This window comes from Actinia tenebrosa, unplaced genomic scaffold, assembly GCF_029948245.1.
Source record: "Actinia tenebrosa isolate PJP-AT-01 unplaced genomic scaffold, QUT_ActTen_1.0 PGA_scaffold15__27_contigs__length_11533743, whole genome shotgun sequence".
NCBI lineage: Eukaryota > Metazoa > Cnidaria > Anthozoa > Actiniaria > Actiniidae > Actinia > Actinia tenebrosa.
In genome coordinates, this window is record NW_028292575.1 from 8,005,339 (window position 1) to 8,027,930 (window position 22,592).

At 42.2% G+C, this 22,592-nt stretch overlaps 2 protein-coding genes and 1 long non-coding RNA gene across 4 annotated transcripts in view; 1 reads left to right on the forward strand and 2 right to left on the reverse strand.

The window, feature by feature from the left end:
- LOC116291728 (uncharacterized) overlaps positions 1 to 14,161 on the reverse strand; it is a 29,449-nt gene extending 15,288 nt beyond the window's left edge. For both annotated transcript variants that reach the window (XM_089030854.1, XM_089030853.1), the window contains exons 1-6: positions 14,020 to 14,161; positions 13,395 to 13,508; positions 10,951 to 11,070; positions 10,475 to 10,600; positions 10,076 to 10,189; positions 9,811 to 9,936 (exon numbers count right to left, since the gene is read on the reverse strand). In XM_089030854.1, coding sequence (XP_088886980.1) covers positions 9,811 to 9,936; positions 10,076 to 10,189; positions 10,475 to 10,600; positions 10,951 to 11,070; positions 13,395 to 13,508; positions 14,020 to 14,095 — 676 coding nt within the window. In that variant the 5' untranslated portion in view covers positions 14,096 to 14,161. The remainder of the gene's footprint in view (positions 1 to 9,810; positions 9,937 to 10,075; positions 10,190 to 10,474; positions 10,601 to 10,950; positions 11,071 to 13,394; positions 13,509 to 14,019) is intronic.
- The window catches only part of LOC116303397 (uncharacterized), a 60,477-nt gene that overhangs the window by 7,390 nt on the left and 30,495 nt on the right, over positions 1 to 22,592 (forward strand). The window contains exon 2 of the long non-coding RNA XR_016119906.1: positions 9,835 to 9,905. This is a non-coding gene — a long non-coding RNA (uncharacterized LOC116303397). The remainder of the gene's footprint in view (positions 1 to 9,834; positions 9,906 to 22,592) is intronic.
- LOC148910997 (uncharacterized) lies at positions 2,075 to 2,896 on the reverse strand. Its single transcript, XM_089030855.1, has 2 exons — positions 2,569 to 2,896; positions 2,075 to 2,436 (listed from the first exon to the last, which is right to left on the reverse strand). The coding sequence occupies exons 1-2, from the start codon at positions 2,894 to 2,896 to the stop codon at positions 2,075 to 2,077; spliced, it is 690 nt and encodes a 229-aa protein (XP_088886981.1).

A 22,592-nucleotide genomic window follows, 5' to 3' on the forward strand; every position in this document is an offset into this window, starting at 1 on the left:
GACTTACTTGGAGTATAAAATACTACGAGAGAGCCTATGTTTTCCCTGAAGGGCTTAGAGACACTGGTAAGCTGCTGCGAGAGTAACCAAACGCTGATATTGTCGTGTCTGCCGCTGAAAGCGAGCTTCACTAATTCGGAGGTGCGCTTTTTTACGTCGTCCCCGCAGGCGATGTCGTCCAGCATAAGGAGGGTTTGCGTATTCTTGGGGAATTGCTTGTGCCAGAACTTCAAATGATTGGATAACTCATTAGGATCTAAGATGTCTACGAAGAAGTCATCATCGTTCACACCTATGCCTTCCCAGGTGCGATTATTCACATAGGTAGGACATAATAGCACGATATAGTCGAATTGACATCTAAAGGATCCTAATAGCTGCTCCACGACGAACTGAGTCTTTCCACAGCCGGTAGGTCCTACGATAAGAGCATTACAAGGAATATGACTTGGATCCATTTATATATAATGGAATCTCTGGAAAGGACTATAACCTATATGCAAGATAAGGTAGACACTATCAAGATGCAAAGGGAAGAGATAGATCGATTAAAAGAGCAGGTGCAAGAGTTACACGATGAAATGCGTAGTTTGAGGCGCACAGAAAGAATCGCTGCGCTATGGACGATGATCAGTTGGGCTAGGGAGTCCTTCAAAGACTTCCTGCGATACCCTCTGTGATCATATATATGGATTGCATTACGAGTGAGTTACCGGCGGATTGCTTGTTTACCGCGCAACCGACACCATGTAAGAAGAAGCAATGTAATAAGGAGTTTCCCGAAGAAGACTTCGTTGGGCATTGGTGTCCTGCGGATACTAAGGCGAAGAGAACCTTAGATGATATCAGTGAATCATGAGGCTCAAAGTAGACCTATCGATTGCAAGAGGCTCTCAGGTAGGTCTTATTTTTTATTGTTATTTTGTTAAAAGGAATGCATACTAATTTCGAGGGACTCTCAGGTAGGCCTCATTTTTTATTGTTATTTTGTTAAATGGTTGAGGACTATCTTCGAAATTAATATACCTTCCTTTTAACGATAAGAAATAAGATGTACCTGAGATCTATCTTTTCATCTTAACAAAATAACAATAAAAAATGAGGCCTACCTAAGGTCTATCTTTTCATCTTAACAAAATAACAATAAAAAATAAGATGTATATAATGAGGTGTTTGCAATGTGATAGAACTTTTAGTAGCAAGCAGCGACTACAATACCACGTTTCCAAGAAAGTCTGTCGAAAGACCAAGAGTACCATATGTGGTGATTGTAACAAGGAAATGTCTACCATACAGGCCTTACAATATCACCGTCAAAATAGGGTCTGCTTGAAAGGATGCTGTACTCGCTGTGATCAACCCTTCTTCGAGGAGAACTGGCATAAATATCGCTGCCGTCGTTATCATCTCGAAGACATTGTCTGTGAAGCTCATGGAGACCTAGCAGAGCGCTGTTGTCCCACAGAAACATCCAGGGCTTTGACTAAGTTAAAGCAAGAAATAGATGAGACCTTCGTGGGTTTCGACGACGTTGAAGGTGTAAGGTGGGAGAATAGGGAACATTGGGAAGGAATCTGTGAAGATTGTGGTTGTAGACGTAGCGATCAGCATATTTGGTGCTGTCTTTACGACGGTCCTAAGCCCTTAGATCATTATCTGTTGGTAAGAAAGGAATGGAACTTAACGAAATAATAAGTATATAATGTTACCTTACATTGCAGCGTTCTTGGGAGGTGTAACTATTACCGTATCGGTGTATGAAATGACGGAAAAAATGAGGTCCGACGTAGCAGACCAATACTTAACCGCTCATGAGGATGACTAATCACACAATGGATTAGCCTCTACTTTACGTTCGATGTCGAACTTCCATCGACCATTTACCTTACCATGACTACGTACGTTGGTGTATTCTTCACCTTGCAGTACATACCTTACACAGTCAGGCGCCCAAAGGCTGTATTCCTCGCCGTCGCGTTCTAAGACTAACCTCAAACGGTTAATGTCTTCGAACATGACATAATTTTTTATTCGGTATGAGACTCCTTGCAGCAGATCACGCCAGTGTGTTTGTTTAATTATCATTATATCTATGAAATATTCTTTGGTGCGTTCGTAAAGTATCTTGTGACTTGAAAGCCTTAATACACCAAGGACAAGGTATGCGTATTCCAAGGGCATATTCATTGATTTCCCTGCAAAGCACATCGTAATCGTTGCTTACCATGGTTAAATATCCATTATCCTGGTATCTATCCATCATATCTTTCTGCTTATCTGACAACACACCATTGCCTTTGGGCGTTTTCAGTTCCAGACAGAGTCCATTGTATTCCTTATGAGCATTTAAGATTAAAAGGTCAGGTTGACCTGCTTGATAACCTTTCTGCCAGCAAGTGATGCGCTTGTGACTGGAATCCTGTAATTCTCCTAGACCTGGAGCAATTAGCATTTGAGGGTGAAATCTACGTATGTAATCTACGAGCTTTTTATGTAAATCGAACTCATTTTCTATCTTGAATACCAACTTATTAGGACCATCGAAGCGCTTCTCCAGCTCATACTTACCCGTTTTCCTTAGCGCGGGTAGGACTTCCTCAAAGACCCAATCGCGAAACTCCACAGCTTTGGGTAGTTTGGAACTAAATATCAGTTCGTACAAACCAGGTTCGGATATAAACACGGAATGTGGTTGCGTAGTAAAGGAGCGGTGATTCGCAGCCCCTTGTAGATCAACCCATTTTTTCTGGTATTTCTCAGATACGTGGGCTCTAATTGCATCTCTAGGGCGCTCATAGCCCAACGCCAAAGCCACCTCCTTTGCTTTGAAGTACAAAGTTTCGCCTTGCACTATGCATTGCAGTTTAGTTTCGTTGTTTTCGAATACGCGGAGCATTATATATACCTTTTTTCTTAATATGCGACGCTCTTTAGCTGATTCATTTCTACACTCAGTTGCGCGTCTGAGACTACGAAGATATATGCGTTGATCTTAGTAGTGTCGCTGGCATGTTTGGTGCGCTTGATCTCCAACGTAATACCGTCCTGGGTATTTACCAGGCGTAAACCCTGTCCATGTAGGTCTTCGTCGTTCGTCGTGCGCATGTCGATCCACAGCGCATACTTATCCTTAAAGAATTCCTTTGGGCCAATTTGGTCACCAAACTTACGCGCGACTTCCCGGTACATGTCCTCGGGCTTTATCCCTTGTGAGTAAACCTTATTAGGCACTCCGTTAATGCTAACGCCTACGTTGGTGATGTTAGGATTAAAGAACGCCTCGGAGTCACGCAATCCTGCCGTGTATGTCTTTGCGAACAGCAACATTACCCCTGTAAGGCTGCGCCTGGGAAGGTTAATGCTTTGGTTGATGACCTCTTCGACGTTGTTCGTGAAGCTAAAGGTCTTGTACATCACGACGTGGTCGTAAAGGAAAGCCTTCCCGGCGCTGTATTCCATACCGGCGCTACGTGCTAAGTCTTCGCTGTATACCGTCTCGTACTGCAGCTCCAAGTTCTTGATGAAATAAGGATCCACGGCTGATGAACTTACATCTTTTCCCTGCAGAATGTTCGTAGTATCTGCTAGGGTTACTTCGAACTGTAGCTCGCTTAGCTGCCTTGGGTAGTATGCACCGTGGTTCGTAATAACTTCAAAGTCCAAAGGAACGACATATTTAGTACCATAAGCCGTCTTTATTTCGTCTTCTCCCGAGGCGCTGTCGGTTGCGCTTCTTACCTTGCGTATGGCTTCACTGGCGATTCCCTGCTCTATCTTTTGCGCGCGGTCGAATGCAGTCAACCATAAGTCTTTGTACGTGGTATACAAATCATACCTGTTTAAGTCCAAGAGGGATTCCCCGGCGAACTTTACACGCATTTTGTAAACGAGGTTTCTACCCGCATTATTGACGACGTAACGCGCGTCTGCGGTATCTGGCTGTATTGCTAGGTTAAACCTTAGCGCTAGGGTGCCAGGAACCAACACTAGGTTATCCGTTAGGCGGGGCACGCCTACGTACAGCGTTTCCCCTGGCTTAGCGCTGCTGGGGGTAAAGGTGACCCGGTGAAAGGTGCGTTCTGCTTTCAGTCCGCCAACCTGCTTAGGTAATACGTTGGGGTTTAACTTTGAGCTTATCATATATAATGGAAGTAGAAGGAACTACTGACTTTGATCCCCTTACCGAAGAAGGTCAAGTAGACATTAACGATGACCAATATGATTACCTAACCGCCGACAGCGAAAGAGACGGTCTAACCACCGGCGAAAGGGTCAAAAGGAATTACGGCGTTAGCAGAGCAAGTAGCGTTATGAGGACCCTCAGGGGCATGTTTAAGACCAAAAATCCAGGCAAACCCATTCCACAGCGCTTTGAAATGACAAATCTGGGGCCTGTCCCCGAAGCCCCCAGCGCTGCATGGCTTAGTAAGGTTCAGGAACAAATGGATGAATCCATGGAAGAAACCCCGGACGACTTTGATAGGATCAAGGAAGAATTCCCAAACTGGGAACCAAACAAAGTCCAAGTAATGTTCGACGCGGATAACGAATGGGGTAGGGAAGTCATAGTAGCAAGGTTAAATAGGTCTAATGCTCGTCCATATGTCATCAGGGACATAAATGGTAAATACTACGCAGATAAAAATATTCCTTCAACCCTTAGAAAGGCATTAGGAGAGCCCAACTTACCCGAAAGAATGAGAGAAAATAGTGAGAATATTGACGAAGCCGTCGAAAGAGTTAAGGCCATAATGCAGTGGCAACGAAAAGGTCCTGAGGCGATAAGGGAAGTAGAAGAGCTAAAGCAAGCGATGGAAGAAAGGGAAGCAGATTACATGCGGCAAAACCGAATGCTTCTCGATGCTCAAAGGAGAGAACTTGACGACAAGAATCAACGCATATTAGAACTTAGAGAACAAAGAGACATTTCTCTTCGCGAAAAAGACAGCGCCCAAAGGGCATTCAATCTCGCCCTGCAAGACCTGGATATAAGCAAGGAAGAAGCCAAGGACTTACGTACCACCATAGAGGGTTCTTTGGTGGAGCGGCGGCAGTTGGTTGCCGAAATCAACACTAAAGAGGAGCAAATCCGGCAAAGAGATCAGGCCATCGAAGACCTGGAGGGGCAAATAGAGCGGCAGCAGGAAATAATCAACGACCAGACTCGTCCCGAAGAGGAAAGGGAAGCAGCTCAAAAGGAAGTAGAAACCCTTCAGGTGCGCCTTGCGGAATTACAGGCGCAAAAGGACAACCTGGAAAAGGAGCTGGGGCTTACTACCAAGGAAAAGGTAAAAAGAGCCCTTTTGAAGTATGGCGTTCCGCTGGCGTTTGCAGTCGCTATTAGCACCGTAGTAGGAGTTATCCTATCCGCGCTTAAGGCTACAGGCGCGGGCGTAAAGAAATTAGGCAATGGACTAACGGACTTGGGAAAAAAGATGGCAGCCGGTCTTCCTGGGCTGCTGGGTTCGGTTGTTTCCTTGGCACTTAGGGCCGGCGGCGAACTGTTGAAGTTCGTGGGTAACAACATTTGGATATTAGTCGTAGCTATTGGAGTGGTACTCCTGAAGAGGATGAAGGGTTAATCTTATCCTTGTGTATTACTGGTGGCTTATCGTCGTCGGGCGCCCGAGGCCTCCTCGACTGGGGATAAGTAAAGATAGTATTCACACCACCCTGATAATGCGGAACTAGCGGCAGCACACTCATGGTGCTAATGGGTTTATGATTCCAAATAGCATCAGTCGGAGGATTTTCTGACGGGGCGGCATTTATCTGAACGCGACCCAGCTTACCGGCATCGGCACCCGACGTAATCTTATCACTGGGGCGAATCTGTAACTTCGCATATTGGCAATTGGCTATTATGTGAAAAGTTACCGGCGTTAAGTCTTCTGCGCTTGTTGGATAGGGTTCAAATGAGAAATGAACTGGGTTCCTATTGTTGTCTTTTTTTCTGTAAGGCTGTAATGGTCGGTTACTCTCATCAACGATTCTAAACCCAACATTACATGACCACCCCGTTGAAATACTAATAGTACACATGATTAATCCCAGACCTCCAACCTTTGCCCACAATTCGGTGTCAAACCATTCATCATTTACGTAGTCCTTCTCCTCCAAGTAATGAAGGAACCAATCTTCCTTCACGTGTGGGTTATTCATATATTTAAAGGCTAACCACCGTAAGAGTGCTAATGCTCTTGTGATTATAAACGTAATCTCTTTGATCCTCTATGCTATTTACCGTAACCTTTCCCGTATCGTCTACTCTTATCTGCAGCTTTACCTTCCCGTGGCAATCGGCAACCATGTGAAAAGTCCAAACGGAATGATTTTCAAGGCTATTCGCTGGCGGCTCTACGGAAAAATGCGCAGGCTCCCTGTTGTTCGTTTTCGTACGCATAGGCTGTAATGCTCCATTGTCGTCGCAGAAACGAAATCCTACGTTTGCATGACTACTCACGCCAATGCAAATACTACAAAGGATTAACTTCTTTCCCGAGTAGTTCAAATTCACAGACATCCCAGTGACATCGACCCAAGCTGCTTGGGTATATTTTTTCTCGCCTGTGTAAGTCGTATAGACACAATCTACTCCAGCTACGTAGGGGTTGTTCATCGCCATATATAATAGCTCAGACCAATGCTTGCAGCTGCTAGACCGGCTTTTAATAAGTTATGGTCATATTCCTCAGGTATCGCAGGTAGGACCTTCTTTGATGGTTTCTTAACTGTGGGTAGCTTCGTTTCGTGTGACTTTTTTGGCTTCTCTACGAAGTGAGGAATGTTCCTAAGAGTGTCAGAGTTCACGTCGTTCACCCCAAACTTCATATCCTTAGTAGCTCGCTGCAGTTTGTTGTTGTATCCTACTACAGAACCAGTATTTATAGATAAATTACTAGGCATTAACCAACAACCCGGGGCTACTGCATAGTCCAACCTCGCCTTAGAATTTTGTATGGCTAGTTGGTAACGCTGTACGCCCTTGCTAATGTCGCCCTCCAAGATTGAACTTTCAAATAAGATCAAGGCTTCGGCTCGCGTTTCTTCTGCGGCGCCAGTATTTCCGATTATGCTGGATCGGGTGTTTACCTGAGCTCCAAGGATAGAATACACGTAAGCTTCTATGCTGCGGTTTAAACGGGCAAGGCCGGCTTTGGTTAGTCCTTTACCTTCTGGGGGTATGAAATTAAGATATTGCTTTGTTTGCTCGTCGTTGGTAATTTTGATAATCAGTGGATTAGCCCCTGCATACTTACCGCCCTCGTCTTTGAACAAAGGTCCGTCTCTAACTTCCTTAGTGGTCTTAGCGTTTGGTTCAAAGAAGGTGCTACTGTCGTGAGTTTCTTTGTGATACCCAGTGTTCCATCGTAGATTCAACGCATGAACTTCCTTATCACTTAGCTCGTGTCCACCAATCCCCCAATAAGCCCAAATATGCCCCAGACCATTGTTAGCGCCGGCAGTGCATCGGAAATCCTTCCCTACAACGTCAAACTCCTTACAAAGTCTGTCATAAGCCGGCACGCTGTATTTATTATCTCTTGGATAAAACGTGGCATCTCCCGGCAGCGCAATAACACCCATTTCATGCAGTATTCTTCTAACCGTGAAGTGAAAATGAAACATAAATATTGAATTCTTCATCAAGCTTGCGCTTACACCACAGCCGCTAGTGGCACACCAAACTGCAAAGTTTAGTTGCTGCGGCCAATAACGCATGTTAGGACCACTTAACCATTCATGAGATTCCTTAGCGGTGGTATGAATAATGGGTACGTCTTTGAAGATATCCCGCACCTTTAACGGAAAGGAATGCTTGTTAGAAATCCGCATGTTCAGCGTTAGGTCCAAGCTTGGGTGTTTATCAAATGAAACTGCGGGTATCGGATAAGTACTGGTACCAAGCAATAATTCCTTTGACCAACTGGGTTCAACATGCGTTGGCGCTGGCGTTGGCTTATGCATTGGCGAATGCTTCAGTTGATCGTCTATTTGATTAACCAGCGTAGGCTTCAAATCCTCGTTGCTGTACATCCTAGAGCCGTTATAGTAAATACCATCGGGTCTTCTTTCGAACTTACTGGGGTCTGCATGTGGAAACATCTTCCTAAATGCTCTCCAATTCCAGTAATCCCGGTTGTCGTGATGTGGCTGCTCCTCAATATCATTCCCAAAAGCGTCGTACATTAGTATATATAATGGATGTTATACCATCAGCGCCTCCACTTTATCCTGAACTTCCTAAGGAACCTAACGAATTAAACGCTGAAAACTTTCGTCTGAATAAAGCGAACTTAATCCTGGCTTACTTGGAAGGGCAGACAAAACACTATGAAAAAGTTAGAAAAAAGTACGTCAGAGCCCGGAGTACGCTACATAAGATTTCGATAACTTCAGGGTCCATATCTGTTGTATTAACGGGCTCCGGCGTTGCTACTTCGCTTACTGGACCCGGAATAGTCGTTGGCGTTCCTTTGGCCAGCGTTGGGGCAGCCTGTGGTATTATTTCGGCTGTTGCTACGGGCATTATGAAACAGTTGTCAAGCAAAATATCAAAACACGACACGACAATAGCTCTGTCAAGGGCTAAAGTAAATACGATCACTGACCTTGTCTCAAAGGCTTTGCGTGACAGAAAGATAGACGACGTAGAATTCTCGCTTATCTTAGCCGAAGAGGAAAAGTACGAGAAATTAAAGACGGACATAAGGAATAAAAAAACAGTCGTAAGAGATCTTTCCGAGGAATCTCGCAAAAAGATCTACCAGGAGGCAAAAGAAGAGCTTCAAAGAAAGCTTGCTCAGTAAACATCTGCTTTGAAAAAAGCAAGACAGGATTCTATTTGCATATTGAACGCCGGCTGTCTGGTTCATATGCAAATTAATTTCACAAATCTATTTCACAAATGTGAAACGTTTTCACAAATGTGAAAGAAAATTGTGAAGGTTTTGATTGGCTGAAAACATATGACGTAATCGTTCACTATCTTCTTGGAATCCATCCTAACAGGGGGTGGTTGGGGTCTATCTTGTAAAATATTTCGTAAATTACGTCAGGGTAATAAGGAATATCCTTATCCAGCCGACAAAACATCCACTCGGCTTTTGTCATATCAGAAACCTCGGGAATAGACTTACCGGTAATTTCAGACAAAAGATAGGGAATAGCTTTGTAATATTTCCCTAGTTTTAATTTTTTCAATGTCTTCCGTAGACTTTGTGGGGTTGGCTCTTCTAAATGGTCTATGATTTTCTTCTTTACTTCGTTGTCTAAATATACCGGTCGATAACCTTGGATATGACTCATCCAGTCCCTAAAGTATTTTATTCTTTTGTATGGCGTCTTCTTACGACCTCCGTTGGAATAATATTGTTCCCTGGTAGCACAAGGCACGGCATTACGAATATTTTTACCGCACTCGTAACACTGTGCTGACGTGTCGTCTTCTATTTGCATTTTCTTACCACAACAAATATACTTATTTGGTTTAGTAGGTACAAACTTGGGTTTCAAGCACTTTACACAGAAATCATAAACAAACTCTTTACAATCTTCGCACTCCATATATAGACTAACATATTTGCGCTGTTGCCCCCAACCACACTTGGAGTGGGTTGTTTCCGTAGGTGGATTTTTGGCACGGGTCTTGCCCGTGTTGAGATTGCGCTGGAACCCCCATTCCCTATACTACTCTTTCCCAAAGGCTCTATTGTTGTGCCTCCTGTCCTGTGATGGCGCAAAGCCTCTTTACAATGCAAAAGCATAAAATTGCACTAGTAGTTGCCAAGTATGAATGCATTAATTTACCATTTTGACATTGTTTTTCATCAGATCCATCCATGCAGTCATTTCTTCCATCACATCTGTAGCGAGCAGGTATGCATCGGCCACTAAGGCTACAGGTAAACTCTGATGGACTGCAGGTTTTATTGACTAAAAGCAAAGATGATATTTTAGTTCAAATTTTTAACTCTTTTATGACTTTGGTTGAGGTGATTAATGATAGGATATATTGAAGTATATATAGAAGTTGACTTAGAATTTTAAGAAATGGAATGAACACAAGACTCACCACAGCCTCGTTCATCGCTCAAATCATTGCAATCATCTTCTTGATCACATCTGAAATCTAACGAGACACATCGGCCATTGTCACAACGAAATTGGTTGCTTGAGCAAGAATTTGCTGCAGAGAAAAAGAATAAAATATAATTACAATTTTTTAGTTAAATCAAGTTAAATCATCCACATACATAAAATACTCCAGTTTTGAGTTCTTGGTTGCTCAGGATTAGCCTCATTTTTGTGCAGAACATTCACGTGTTCCAGTGAAGGTCGGAGGAATTTCAAAGTGTTTGTATTGTTGAAGTTGTGCATTTTTTACTTTACTGTTTGTAAATGAGTAAATGAGTGTGTGTAATCAAGGAACACAGCGGTAATTTGGAACTAGGAACTGGTCTATTCTACTTACAGCAGTGCTGCTCATCGCTTCCATCTAGACAATCATCTTCACCATCACATCTGAAGGACAGGGGTTTACATTGTTCGTTTGCACAAGTGAAATGGTCAGGAGGGCAGGAAGCTGATGCTCGTGTAGCTATGGGATACAGACAATGAGAAGACTCAGTTTAAACTTGGACATGCTGTATTTTTAAGTATATTTTTATTTTCAGAAAATAAATTTTAACGAATGAATGATTCATCCCAAGATGGGTTTTCTTTGGTCAATCAATGTAAGGAAATTATTTCTCAGTACCCACAAAACAATAATCTCTTGAGACTCCAGTTTGAGCAGTTACATAGGTCCAGTCTAAGAACCTGAAGATCCTAGCACTATCAGACAGCAAAGTGGAAAAAAAATTTTTCCCTGACACTGATTTAACATAAATTTGCATGCTAATTAATGTTGTTTTTTTTATGGAATTCACTTCAAGAATGAATACTTACGACAGCCAATTTCATCACTGTTATCATCGCAATCATCAACTTGGTCACACTTCCATGACTTTCGAATACACCTTCCATTATTGCAGGTGAAATCATTTGCTGTATTACATGTCATGGGTGCTATGGATTAAAATATGAGGACAATAAATTAATTGCAATTGAATTAAAAGAAAAAGATTACAACGGCACTCATTTAAAATATTTTTTATATTTTGTTCACTAAAAGAGTACTTTTGAAGGGATGCTTTTGTGCTTTGGATGTGTTTTAATCCAAACAGGTTATTCACTCCTGTTAAACTGGGATTTGATTTTAGAGATAGAGAAAGGCATACAGTTAATTCGTGGATTAGAAAGTTGTCAACTATAGTCAGCCAGGAAGATGTAAACAAGAATTAGTTGAACTTGACTCAAGTTTTCAATAAACACTTGAAATTAGTTAAGCCTCCTTGAGCATTGCATTAGAGATTCAAATAACTATTATATTGTTCTCATGCTAGTTTGAATAACCTATATTACAAATCCTGGTAACTTCTGTTTGTTTACAAATACACTTTGTTAACAAAAGAATAACACTAAGATCATACAATGTTTTTTTTCATTATTCTTTGACTAAGAATGGAGCTTTATGAATACAATAAGTATTTAGTACTTGTTAGCTAGTATGGTGATGGGGCTGCCTATTAGAATTTATGCCTTTTTACATCAAACAAAGTATGTAGACCATTGCTTATCAGACTTGATCAAGGGCTATAATCCATCTTTAAGACGTTCGGTTATAGATGGGAACATATTGAGTAAATATTAATTGTTCAAGTTGATTGCATGTACAAAAGGGCTCAATGCCTTCAATACTGCTTATTGGTGCAAGACTAATTAACCTAGAGCTTTCGTCAGGAAACATGTACCTCAAGAAAGGAAGATAACATAGACAATTAAAGAATCTAAAAACAAGACAATATGTAAACAAGCATGAAACTGACTGTTTTGGAATTCTTTAATGCACTGACATAGCTGCTAGTCATTCTACCAAAAAAAATCAGGCCTTCATCTTAAGCCAAGCATAACGCTTAGATGCCATATTCAAATCAACAGTTCCACTATTAGTATATATATATACGACAGTTAATCCTATTAGAATACATGTATTTTATTAGAGTTATGAAACTCTTCCTAGACTCATTTATCAAATAGATTCGAACTTCAAAATCAAGTATGACAAATATCTGCACTGAATATGGATATATTTAATTACTTTTGTTTGAATATAAAACTATGAAAAGAATTCATAACATTATTATTTTGTCATGATGAAAACAATATTTAGCATCTACGGTCGAAGTAGCATTAGACAAAATACCTTTATAGACAAATAAATAATTTTTTTGACTAAAATTGTTTCAAGAGTAGCAAACTAAGTTGCAAGTGTGATTTTTTTCTGCTATTTTGCGACTAGCACATTTCTTTTTCCCTTGTATTCTTGGAGTGACAAGTGCCAATTATGTTCACAATAAAACCAAACATTAACTCTTAGAATAAAGAAAATAAAGTAGTTCTTGGGATTTCACAGGAAATAATTAACAAAAGAAAAGATGCAAACAAACTTGAGTTGAATCCTTGGTAACAGTAAGAGCATAATAATAAATAAAACATATGGCTGGAAATAGACTAGAATCATACGTTTAAATGGACCAATCAGGTCGTGCCTAATCGATACGCCTTCATAACCGCCCCCGTCAGCCGGTTAAACGAATACATTCAACCGGCAAAAGCAAAAAAAAGCCAATATTCTCTGAATTTGCCTATAAAAAGCGCTGAAATAAAAATTGAAACACCCAGAAATCTTTAATTCTAATATTTCAGTTGGTTTGAACGATTAAAATGGATTTTTTATAAGGAAAAAGCTTTTGGCGCAATTGTTTTTTGCACGGCGTTCCCTTGAGAGATAGAACACGTTCGTGATTTGAATTTTCGATGAAACACAAAAACAAAAGAATCTATAATCGTACACATTTGTACATTTGAAAATCACGTTCCAAAGAACGTAAAGGATTACTCTTTTAGATTCTTGCCAGGATCCCATTTCTTTATTATAAATACGTCAATAAACCTAAAAATAAACGTTACAGCAGAGAATCTGCTGATTCGGATACTACAACGAGCTCAATTCAAGTGATGCAAAGTTGACCAAAACTGGATTATGGCATGTAAATAAAGAGAAGAATATGGCGAAACGAAAGTTCAAATAATCCTTATTCATAGTAGTAATAGTATTTTATTAGATCCATTGATAAACATTCCAAAGTTTTGATGATTTGGGAGTAAAGCTTGATGTTTAAACACATGGACGACGGGAGGTTAAAACACAGACAAAAGAAGCCTTGGCAAAATCTAGGTTCAAACTTTTCTCTTTGAAGCGTTTATAATTCTTTAGATATCAAACTTACAACATCCTTTTTCATCTGATCCATCTCCACAATCGTTCATATCGTCGCACCGCCATTTTTCCTGTATACACCTTTGGTTGGCGCAGGTGAATTGAGAAGGTGCACAAGGAAAACCTAGCAACCAAAAATACTCGATTAAAAACGTCAGGTCCTCATTTTCAATAAACTGTTAATATTTTAAAATTTATTATTTAAAATAAGATCTAATCTTGAGCTTTAAAAATTTGTTTATTTAGCATAAGGGGTGCAAAAAAGGGAGATTTCTTTTTGACATTCTGGTGGGGTGTGTTCAGAGGCAAGGCGGGAGTTGGCTATCTTGTAGCCGTTAAAATATTCATTAAAATCTAACCCAAACGATAGGCAAAATGCTTAAAACGATTCAATCTTGGGCTCTTCTTCGAAGAGACCGAATATTCCCATTGAAGAAACTAATAACTACATTGGATTTGCGCCGTCAGTTTTGGCGGATTTTTTCGGTAATTCAAAACTGCTTCAAAACTGCCGAGGTGCGTGTGTGGTGTGTGGTAGTGAATGAATAACCTATAGTACTACATTTGAACCAAAAACTGCCGCCAATATTTCAAAGCATTGGTCGAGTTTTTATACTCGCTGGATAAATACATACCTGCACTTTGTATTCTTGGTAAGCAAACGACAAAAACGAGCAGAAATGTGAAAATATAGGCAGTTTTTCTGGCCATGTTTGATTTACGATGTGCAGTGAATGGATGCCCGCTCAACTGTCATTTACATATACTGTAAACTCATCAGATAGAACCAACACACGAGGCATCACGCCACTTGACGTCATCAGCTTATTTTACTTCCGGTAAAATAAATCGTACGATGTCAATTATATAATATTTCATTTAAATTTTCAATCAAGAAACAAAATATTTGGTTCTTTTTTCATCTTTCTCGCTGAAAAGTTTTTGTTCAGTTCTACGAAGTATATGGCATCTTTTCATTTCCTCGTGCTTGAAAACTACATTCCAGTTTGCTTCCTTGATGAAAGTTGATATATGCTAAGTATTTTTTCCCGTCAGGGAAGTATTGAAGTTGCCCCGACAAAAATTTAAACGATTTTGCGTATGGAAAACACGAAGGCTGAGTTTCGAGTAAGACTTATTAAAGCAAGATAAGAATACGATTTCATCACCGCATTAAAAAAACGAAGGTTTTGCTCGAAAGTTGCTGGCCAGCCTCTATTTCCTTTTTGTTCATCTTCCTTTTTTACCCAACAATTACTGTAAAAAATGAAATTCGGAGCTCGTGAATGTGTCATTCAGTCCAAAGTTTTGATATTTACACGTATTTTTGAATTAATTAAAAAGTTTATTCTTACCATTTCTTCCCATTAGATTCCAAATTTTTGGCGGAATTTTAAATTTGCGAGTCTTCATCAGTAAAAGTTCTATGCATTCATGCTACTACTACATATTGTTTATTACACAGTAATTGTTACGTTTTAAAAACCGTCTTTACATTTAATTTTTACTAAAAATATCTTCAAAATTATTAATTTATTCCCTCGTCATGACTCGGATCAGGCGATAGTCAGACCATGGAAACTCGTTTATCATGCACGGAAGGAAAAAATGAAAATTTGGCGTCCTGTCAGTTTAAACTAAAGATATCATCATGGCCTCTTTTGCCTCAGTATCCGAATGCCAAGCATCAAGAAGGTAGTCTTTCTTTTCAATTCTAAAACTATAGATTTAAAATGAAATCTTTTATAATCTATTATTTTGGCAAGCAGACATGAGGACTCATATAACCGTGGCCAGGCTATTCATGCCAAGTTTGAATGCCAGTTTACTTCTTTATTTTTTTTTTTAGAGTTCGCAAAGGCGGATCGTGAAACTGCTGAGTAGTATAGGGAATGGGGGTTCCAGCGCAATCCCAACACGGGCAAGACCCGTGTCAAAAATCCACCTACGGACAATCCCCACTCCTAGTGTGGTTGGGGGCAACAGCGCAAATATGTTAGTCTATATATGGAGTGCGAAGAATGTAAGAGAACTTTTAAGAAAGAAGCGGATTTGAAAAAGCATTTGAAAATGAAGACGAAGTGTATGAGCAGTTATGATTGTGGATGTGGTAAGAAGTTTGAGACTAAGGTTAAATTGTTTTGGCATTGTCAGGACTGTGAGTACGACTACGACGACCTAAAAAGTGCTTGGTATTAGGTATAAAATATTTCCTATTATATAGATGGAATCCCAAAGCAACTTCAGCACGGTGTCAATACCCGGCAACGGTGAGATTGACGTTAGACAGTTTTGGCGTCAGTCAGAAAGGAAGGTTAAAAGGACTCTCCGAAAAGGTATAGAAGAATTAGGAGCCCTGAAAGCGAGCATAATGGTAGAAGTAAGTTTGTCAAAAGACGAGGTAATGACGACAGCAATGTTGCGATCAAAGTCGTTAGTGATATTAGAATCCACGAATCTGGATAGGTCACTCAGTGAAGCCTTAGAAGCAATAATGGAGTCGCTGTCTAACTACACGAAAGAAGGATCGGGTTGGACAGTAGAGGAGGTTGAAGGAATAGAGATAAGTATAGCCAGGTACGTACCCATACGAGGGGGGAGTTACGTACCGCTACCAACGTGGGTAGAAAGGAAGAAGGCTATTGTAAACGTGAAGAATGAAGACAATCGATGCTTTATGTGGGCAATCAGGTCTGCACTGTATCCAGCAGAGAAGGATCCCTGTAGGACAAGTAAGTATCCCACAGATGATTTAGAGTGGGATGGGGTGGAATTTCCCATGCAGTTGATAGACATTCCCATATTTGAGGAATTAAACGATCTAGCAATTAACGTTTACGGAGTCAGAGAGCAGACGATAGTACCGTTAGTTCTGTCAAAAAGTAAAGGAGAGCGCGTACATTTATTCTACCACGGCGGACACTACTCATGGGTTAAACACATTAGCAGACTATTCTACAGACATACTAAGCACAAAGGTAAAAAGTACTTCTGTGACTGCTGCTTGCTGTCATTTACATCCTTAAATGCCCTAAAGAAACACGATGAGATCTGCCGCGGAGTCGAAGAAGTGGCGCAACGGATCCAGATGCCCACCAACAAAGAGCTTTCATACGCAGACCATCAAAAGCAGATGCAAGTACCTTACGTGATATATGCAGACTTCGAAGCGTTGATAACTAAGGAAGAGCAGAAACGTGGCGCCACGAATAAGGTAGGATTACACGAGATCTGCTCCTTTGGTTACATAGTAGTCAGATCAGATGGTAAAGCAAACCCTCCTGTGATTTACCGAGGTAAGAACGCAGCTAATGAGTTTCTAGAAGCATTGCGAGAAGAGGAGGGGGAGATTAGAGAACAATTAAGACGTCCAAAGAAGATGGAATTTACCAAAGAGAACCAGGAGGCTTTTAACAAGGCAAAAAAATGCCACATTTGCCAACATACGCTTCTTCAGTTTGGAAGACGAGCCAAGAAAGCGTGGGATGAAGATGGAAAGTATCTAGGAGAAGCTCATTTTAAATGCGGGAAGTATGCTAAGAAAGGTGAGAAGCCGGGAAAGCCCTCCACGCACTGCATTCACTGTCACAAAGCATTTGTTGAGGATTTCTATGTGGATAAGGTTAGGGATCACTGCCACATCACGGGTAAATACAGAGGAGCGGCTCATTGGAAATGCAATATAAACTTCAAAGTAGATCCAGAAATGGAAATACCCGTATTCTTTCACAATTTAAGGGGTTACGACTCCCATTTGCTACTACAAGGAACAGACGGCTCCGACGTCAAATGCATACCCAACAACAAAGAAAGGTACATGTCCGTAACTGTGGGTAAGCTAAAGTTCTTAGATTCGCAGCAGTTTATGGCGGACTCCTTGGCAAACCTCGTAAAGTATAACACCAACTTTCCCATTTCCAGTCAATACGGCGCGGAAAGGAAAGGAGTCTACCCATACGAATACATGGACTCCTGGGATCGATTCAAAGAACCCCTACCACCCAAAGATCGCTTCTACAGCACCCTAAACGAGTCCGGCATAAAGGATGAGGAGTACCAGCATGCGTTAGACGTGTGGGAAAAGTACTCCTGTGAGAACATGGGCGACTACCACGACATCTACCTAAGGTCTGACGTAGTGCTGCTCGCAGACGTTTTCCAAAGCTTCAGAAAGATGGCTATGGAATATTACGGATTGGATCCCGCTAATTTCTACACGGCTCCTGGGCTCAGCTGGAGTGCTTTGTTAAAGAAGACAAATGCGCAGTTGGATCTCCTAACGGAGTACGACATGTATCGGTTTATGGAAGACGGTATTCGTGGCGGCGTATGCGGGCCCAGCCGACGTTACGCCCGCGCAAACAACCCCTTAGTAGAGCACGACCCAGAGAAACCAACCACATACATTTACTACCTGGATGCGAATAACCTTTATGGTTGGGCAATGTCACAGTACCTACCTGTGAGAGACTTCGAATGGGATCCAGTGAAGCCGATAGACTTCTACATGCAGGTAGGAAAGGAGGAAGACAAGGGTTACGTTTTAGAAGTGGATCTGGAGTACCCAGAGCGCCTGCACGACGAACACAATGAGTTCCCCTTAGCACCAGAAGCGATAGAAATACCATTTAAGCAGCTAAGTCCGCTGCAAAAGCAAATGTGCCCTGGTTACAAACCGTACAGGAAACTAACTATGAACCTGATGGATAAGAAGAAGTATGTGGTACATTACCGCAACCTGCAGTTCTACGTGCGACACGGAATGCGCGTAGAGAAGATCCACAGAGTCCTAAAATTCACGCAGGAGCCCTGGATGCGCCCCTACATTGACTTTAACACGCAAAAGCGTACCGCAGCGAAAAATGACTTCGAGAAAAACCTCTTCAAACTGATGAACAACAGCGTGTTCGGAAAGACAATGGAGAACATCCGCAAGCGCGTAAGCGTAAAAATAGTCAGCACCAAAGAGGAAGCAGAAGCATACGTGTCACAGCCAGGCTTCGTTAGATACGTAGAAATGCTGAACTTCTACGTGATTCACATGAAAAGGGCAAACCTCTTACTAAACAAGCCCGTTTACACAGGCTTTACGGTGCTGGATCTATCGAAGCTGCTTATGTACGAGTTCTACTACGATAAGCTTAAGCCAAAGTACGGAGACCGCTGTCGCCTCCTGTACACAGACACCGACTCCCTAATTCTAGAAGTGCAAACGGAAGACGTTTACAAAGACTGCCTCCCCGACATAGACGAGTACGACACCAGCGGTTACCCGAAGGAGCACTTCCTTTACTCTGCGAAGAATAAGAAGGTAATTGGGAAGATGAAAGACGAAATGTTAGGAAAACCCATAGTAGAGTACGTGGGTCTGAAACCAAAGATGTACAGCGTGCTAAAGTTAGACGGCGTAGAAAAGAAAGCTAAAGGCGTAAAAAAGTACGTGGTTAAGAAGGACATTACGCACGAGTCCTACCTCAACGTATTACGAACACGCAAGGAACAGCGGCATAAGATGAACAGCCTGCGCAGCTATGGTCATCAGATACATAACGTCACGCAGGAGAAGGTGTCACTGTCTGCATTTGACGGTAAGCGATGGATGTGTGATGACGGAGTGCATACGATAGCATTCGGACATCACACGATAAGCAGTTCTTCTTTGACGAACCCACGCGTGGGACCATCATGAAGATAATACAAGATGGGCTGACCCTTCTTAGCTATCGCACTTCGGATCTGGTAAGTTTCCAAAGACCAATTAGGATCCGTAGCTCTTTTGGATCCTCCTTCTAATTCACCCGGCTCATAGAGATATCGAACCGTGACATTACCTAATTTCTTTTCATGGGGGAAGACCGCCCTCGAACTTCTGACGAAGGACTTGTGTTCCACGTGTTTCTTTTTTATGGCATCCTTGGGTTTCATTCCCGTAGCCCTGACCGCCTCGTTGTTCAAAGCCACGATGACCTGGGGGAGCCTCTGAGTCCATTCCCTGTTGCGTTTGGAGGGATCTTCCAGCTCTTTCCAATACTGGTACCCAAAGAGGCGCTCGGCCAAGGTCTTGTTGAATCTTTCGACAATGCTTTGACCCCTGTGGTACTCTGCTTTAGCTCTTCTAATCTTGGTGTCGTGGTCTTTCAGGGTCTTAGTAACGACGCCCATGAACTCCGTCCCCGCATCCACTTGCAGCAGCTTAGGCCATTTCAAGACGCGCTTATAAATCCTACCTAGGGCTTCTGCGACTTCCCCAGAATCCTTGCTGGTTATGGGTTCGGCGTCTTTGTATCTGCTTGCGATATCGACTACGGTCAAAGCGTACCTATAGGTCTTCTTTCTCACCTTGTCGTGCGGCAAGAAAAGCAAGTCCGCCTGATGAACTTCATTGGGGGTATTTACGGTGAAGCTGGGCCTGGGAATGTACTTAGGCACGGGAAGATAAACCTGCCAGAGGGTTTGTTTTTTCAACCAGTTCTTAGCCGTTTCGTCTGATACCCTAGCCGCGGTCGCGAGTTTCTTGATAGCTGACGCTCCTCTCCAATAGCCTTCCGGCCCATAGTAAATCCTTTTAAGTTTGTCCTCTACGCGGCCCATTATATGAATTCCAAAACAAGATTGATCTTACGTCCGTTAAAATCCGCCGTCTTTCCGTCCACTTTAATGGTGATGTTTATGCTTTCTACCAAATTAGACAAGTCATAGCTCAAAGAAATGGGAGTGTATTCTACTGGGTCAAATGGATTACCTTGGGGCAGAAACTTGGACATAAGAGAAGACTTTTCTCCATTGTTGTAACTATGAACCAAGTCGCAATAGACTTCGTAAGAGGATGCGACTTTCCATTTCACATCATATGTATTGCCGCTATTTATCGTGGTACTAGTAAGGCCCAGGAGTTCTACCAATGAACTGTCCTTTAGATTGGCGCTCCCATTATTTTTCTTGAATGTCATTTCATGGGGTAATCCTGTGGTAAGAGTGTATCCATGCTTCGCTAGCTCCTTAGCCAGTGTTATGGGGGTGTAATGGGAATCTGGTATTTTTGGTTTGGTGCCGGAAGTTCCGATGACAAAGCCATTAATTAAATTATACCAAGAATTGTACAAAGAGCAACTAACCAACCGAACCCTTTCCGCGCGGATGGGAGGATTCAAATAAGTAGTAAAGTTATTCTTGTCGCTTTCCAAAAAGACGATCATTATATTAGATACGCCAAAGCCGCGCCTCCGGCCAGCCCTGCGACTCCTACAAAGACCAATTCGTTGTCTTTTTGTTTCTTAGAAGGCTGGTAGTAATTCTTGAACTGAGGCTTTCTCATTCTAAAGTCGGGATGCGCCTGCGCATAAAGTTTGAAGGCGTAGTCTGTGTTTTCGAAGTTCTTGTCTGCCCGCATTTTGTCTTGGTAGTTCTTATCCAACCAATCCCTGTAAGCTTGTCTTTTTTCATTCCAAGCTGCAACGTCCCTTTGATATTTCTCCAGCGCTAAGTCGTGTCTCTTTCTTTCGGCGGCACCGCTTTTGTCGCCTCTAACTAATCTATCTAAATATTGACCACCATAATTAGCCCCTGTAAATGCTAAAGCTGCAATGACTCCACCTGCGACTAAGCTAACCATTATACATTAGGTAGGTACTTTTCCTTCCGTAGGTAATCCTTTACCATGATAGCCCCGCCTACGGCAGCGGTCATCTTAGCAAAGTTAGCGAAGCTCTTGCTTGGGTCTTCAGTAAAGTCTTCTTTGAGCACTTTCTTACCTACCCAACCAATACCCGCAACGATGGAAGTAATGATAGCTGCCTCTTCAACAGTTTTCAACAACGCGGTCGACATTATATTACAAAGTGAGAAGGTTATTCCATTTCGGGGATCTTACTTTTTCTAACCTCCACAGGCGCGTGATATGTTGGCGGCACATGCACGGCCTCCCACTTTACTTTTGGCTTCGTAGCCCGCCATTGTAAGTAAAGGCTACCTGCTGCTATAGCGACTCCTAACGCGCCAATGACGTACCCAGGATTAATGAAGGATTCCTCTTCCTCCACCTTTTCTTCTTTTTTGGCTTTGTTCTTCCTGTTCATCTCCGCGAGCTTCTTTCCCGCGGCAACTCTGCCTGGAGATTTAGCCTTGGTGATTCGTTGCTCCTCTACTTGAGGGGTTTCCTCCGCCTTCGATTCAGCTTCACTCATTTATATCTAAGGACTTGAAGGAATTGATAAGTACTTAACTAGGTACTTGAGGCGACCTGGGTAATTCCCGCGAATGACTTGACTAAGTACTTGATAAGTCACTTGCAGGTACTTGACTAGGTACCTCAGCAAGTGCCGCCTGGAAGACCTTTTCGACTTCTCTGTCCTTCTTGAAGTCCTTCCAAGATGTTCCGAAGGAACCTAGTACCTCCTTCAAGTCGACATGCTGAGCTACGTGCAAAGCCGCAGAGGCGACTGCCATTAACTTACCGCACTTCAAAGACAACCACCCGCAGGTTATCTTAAGTTCTTGGGCGATGACATAGTCCTCGCTTATGTCCTTCCGCAGTTGCTCCACGTCGTCTATGGGCAGCGTAAGTCCAAGTAATTTAGTCGCGAACTTAATAGCGGAATCTGCTACGGCGTCCGTGGTCTTACTTGCAAGGGCAGCCTCGTACCTCTTATGGAACTTCTTAACCTCCTCTTCTGACAGCTTATTAACCTGCTCATGGGTAAGTTCCTTACCTATCATTTCTTTACACTTCCCCGAAGACACGAGAATGTTAAGTTGTTCCTTGAGGTTACTTTCATCTAACTGTGTGGGGACTTCATCTATGAGCTGCTCAATGTCCATATACATTAGGAATCATAGATTCCAACCTCGTACGGAAACCTCAAAGAGAAGATCATCTTGGAATGTTGGTGTGTTTTTAAATGCCGCATGTATTCGTGCAGCTGTTCCTTGCTTATCTCACCGCCGTAGTCGCTTAAAATGGTTTCCAGGTCAGACTTACTGGGCGTGTAGAAGACGACAAGCGATCCTATGTTTTCCCTGAAGGGCTTAGAGACGCTGGTAAGCTGCTGCGAGAGCAACCAAACGCTGATATTATCATGCCTACCGCTAAAGGCGAGTTTAACGAGCTCGGAAGTGCGTCTTTTTACGTCGTCCCCACAGGCAATGTCGTCCAATATGAGGAGCGTCTGCGTATCTTTAGGGAATTGCTTATGCCAGAACTTCAAATGGC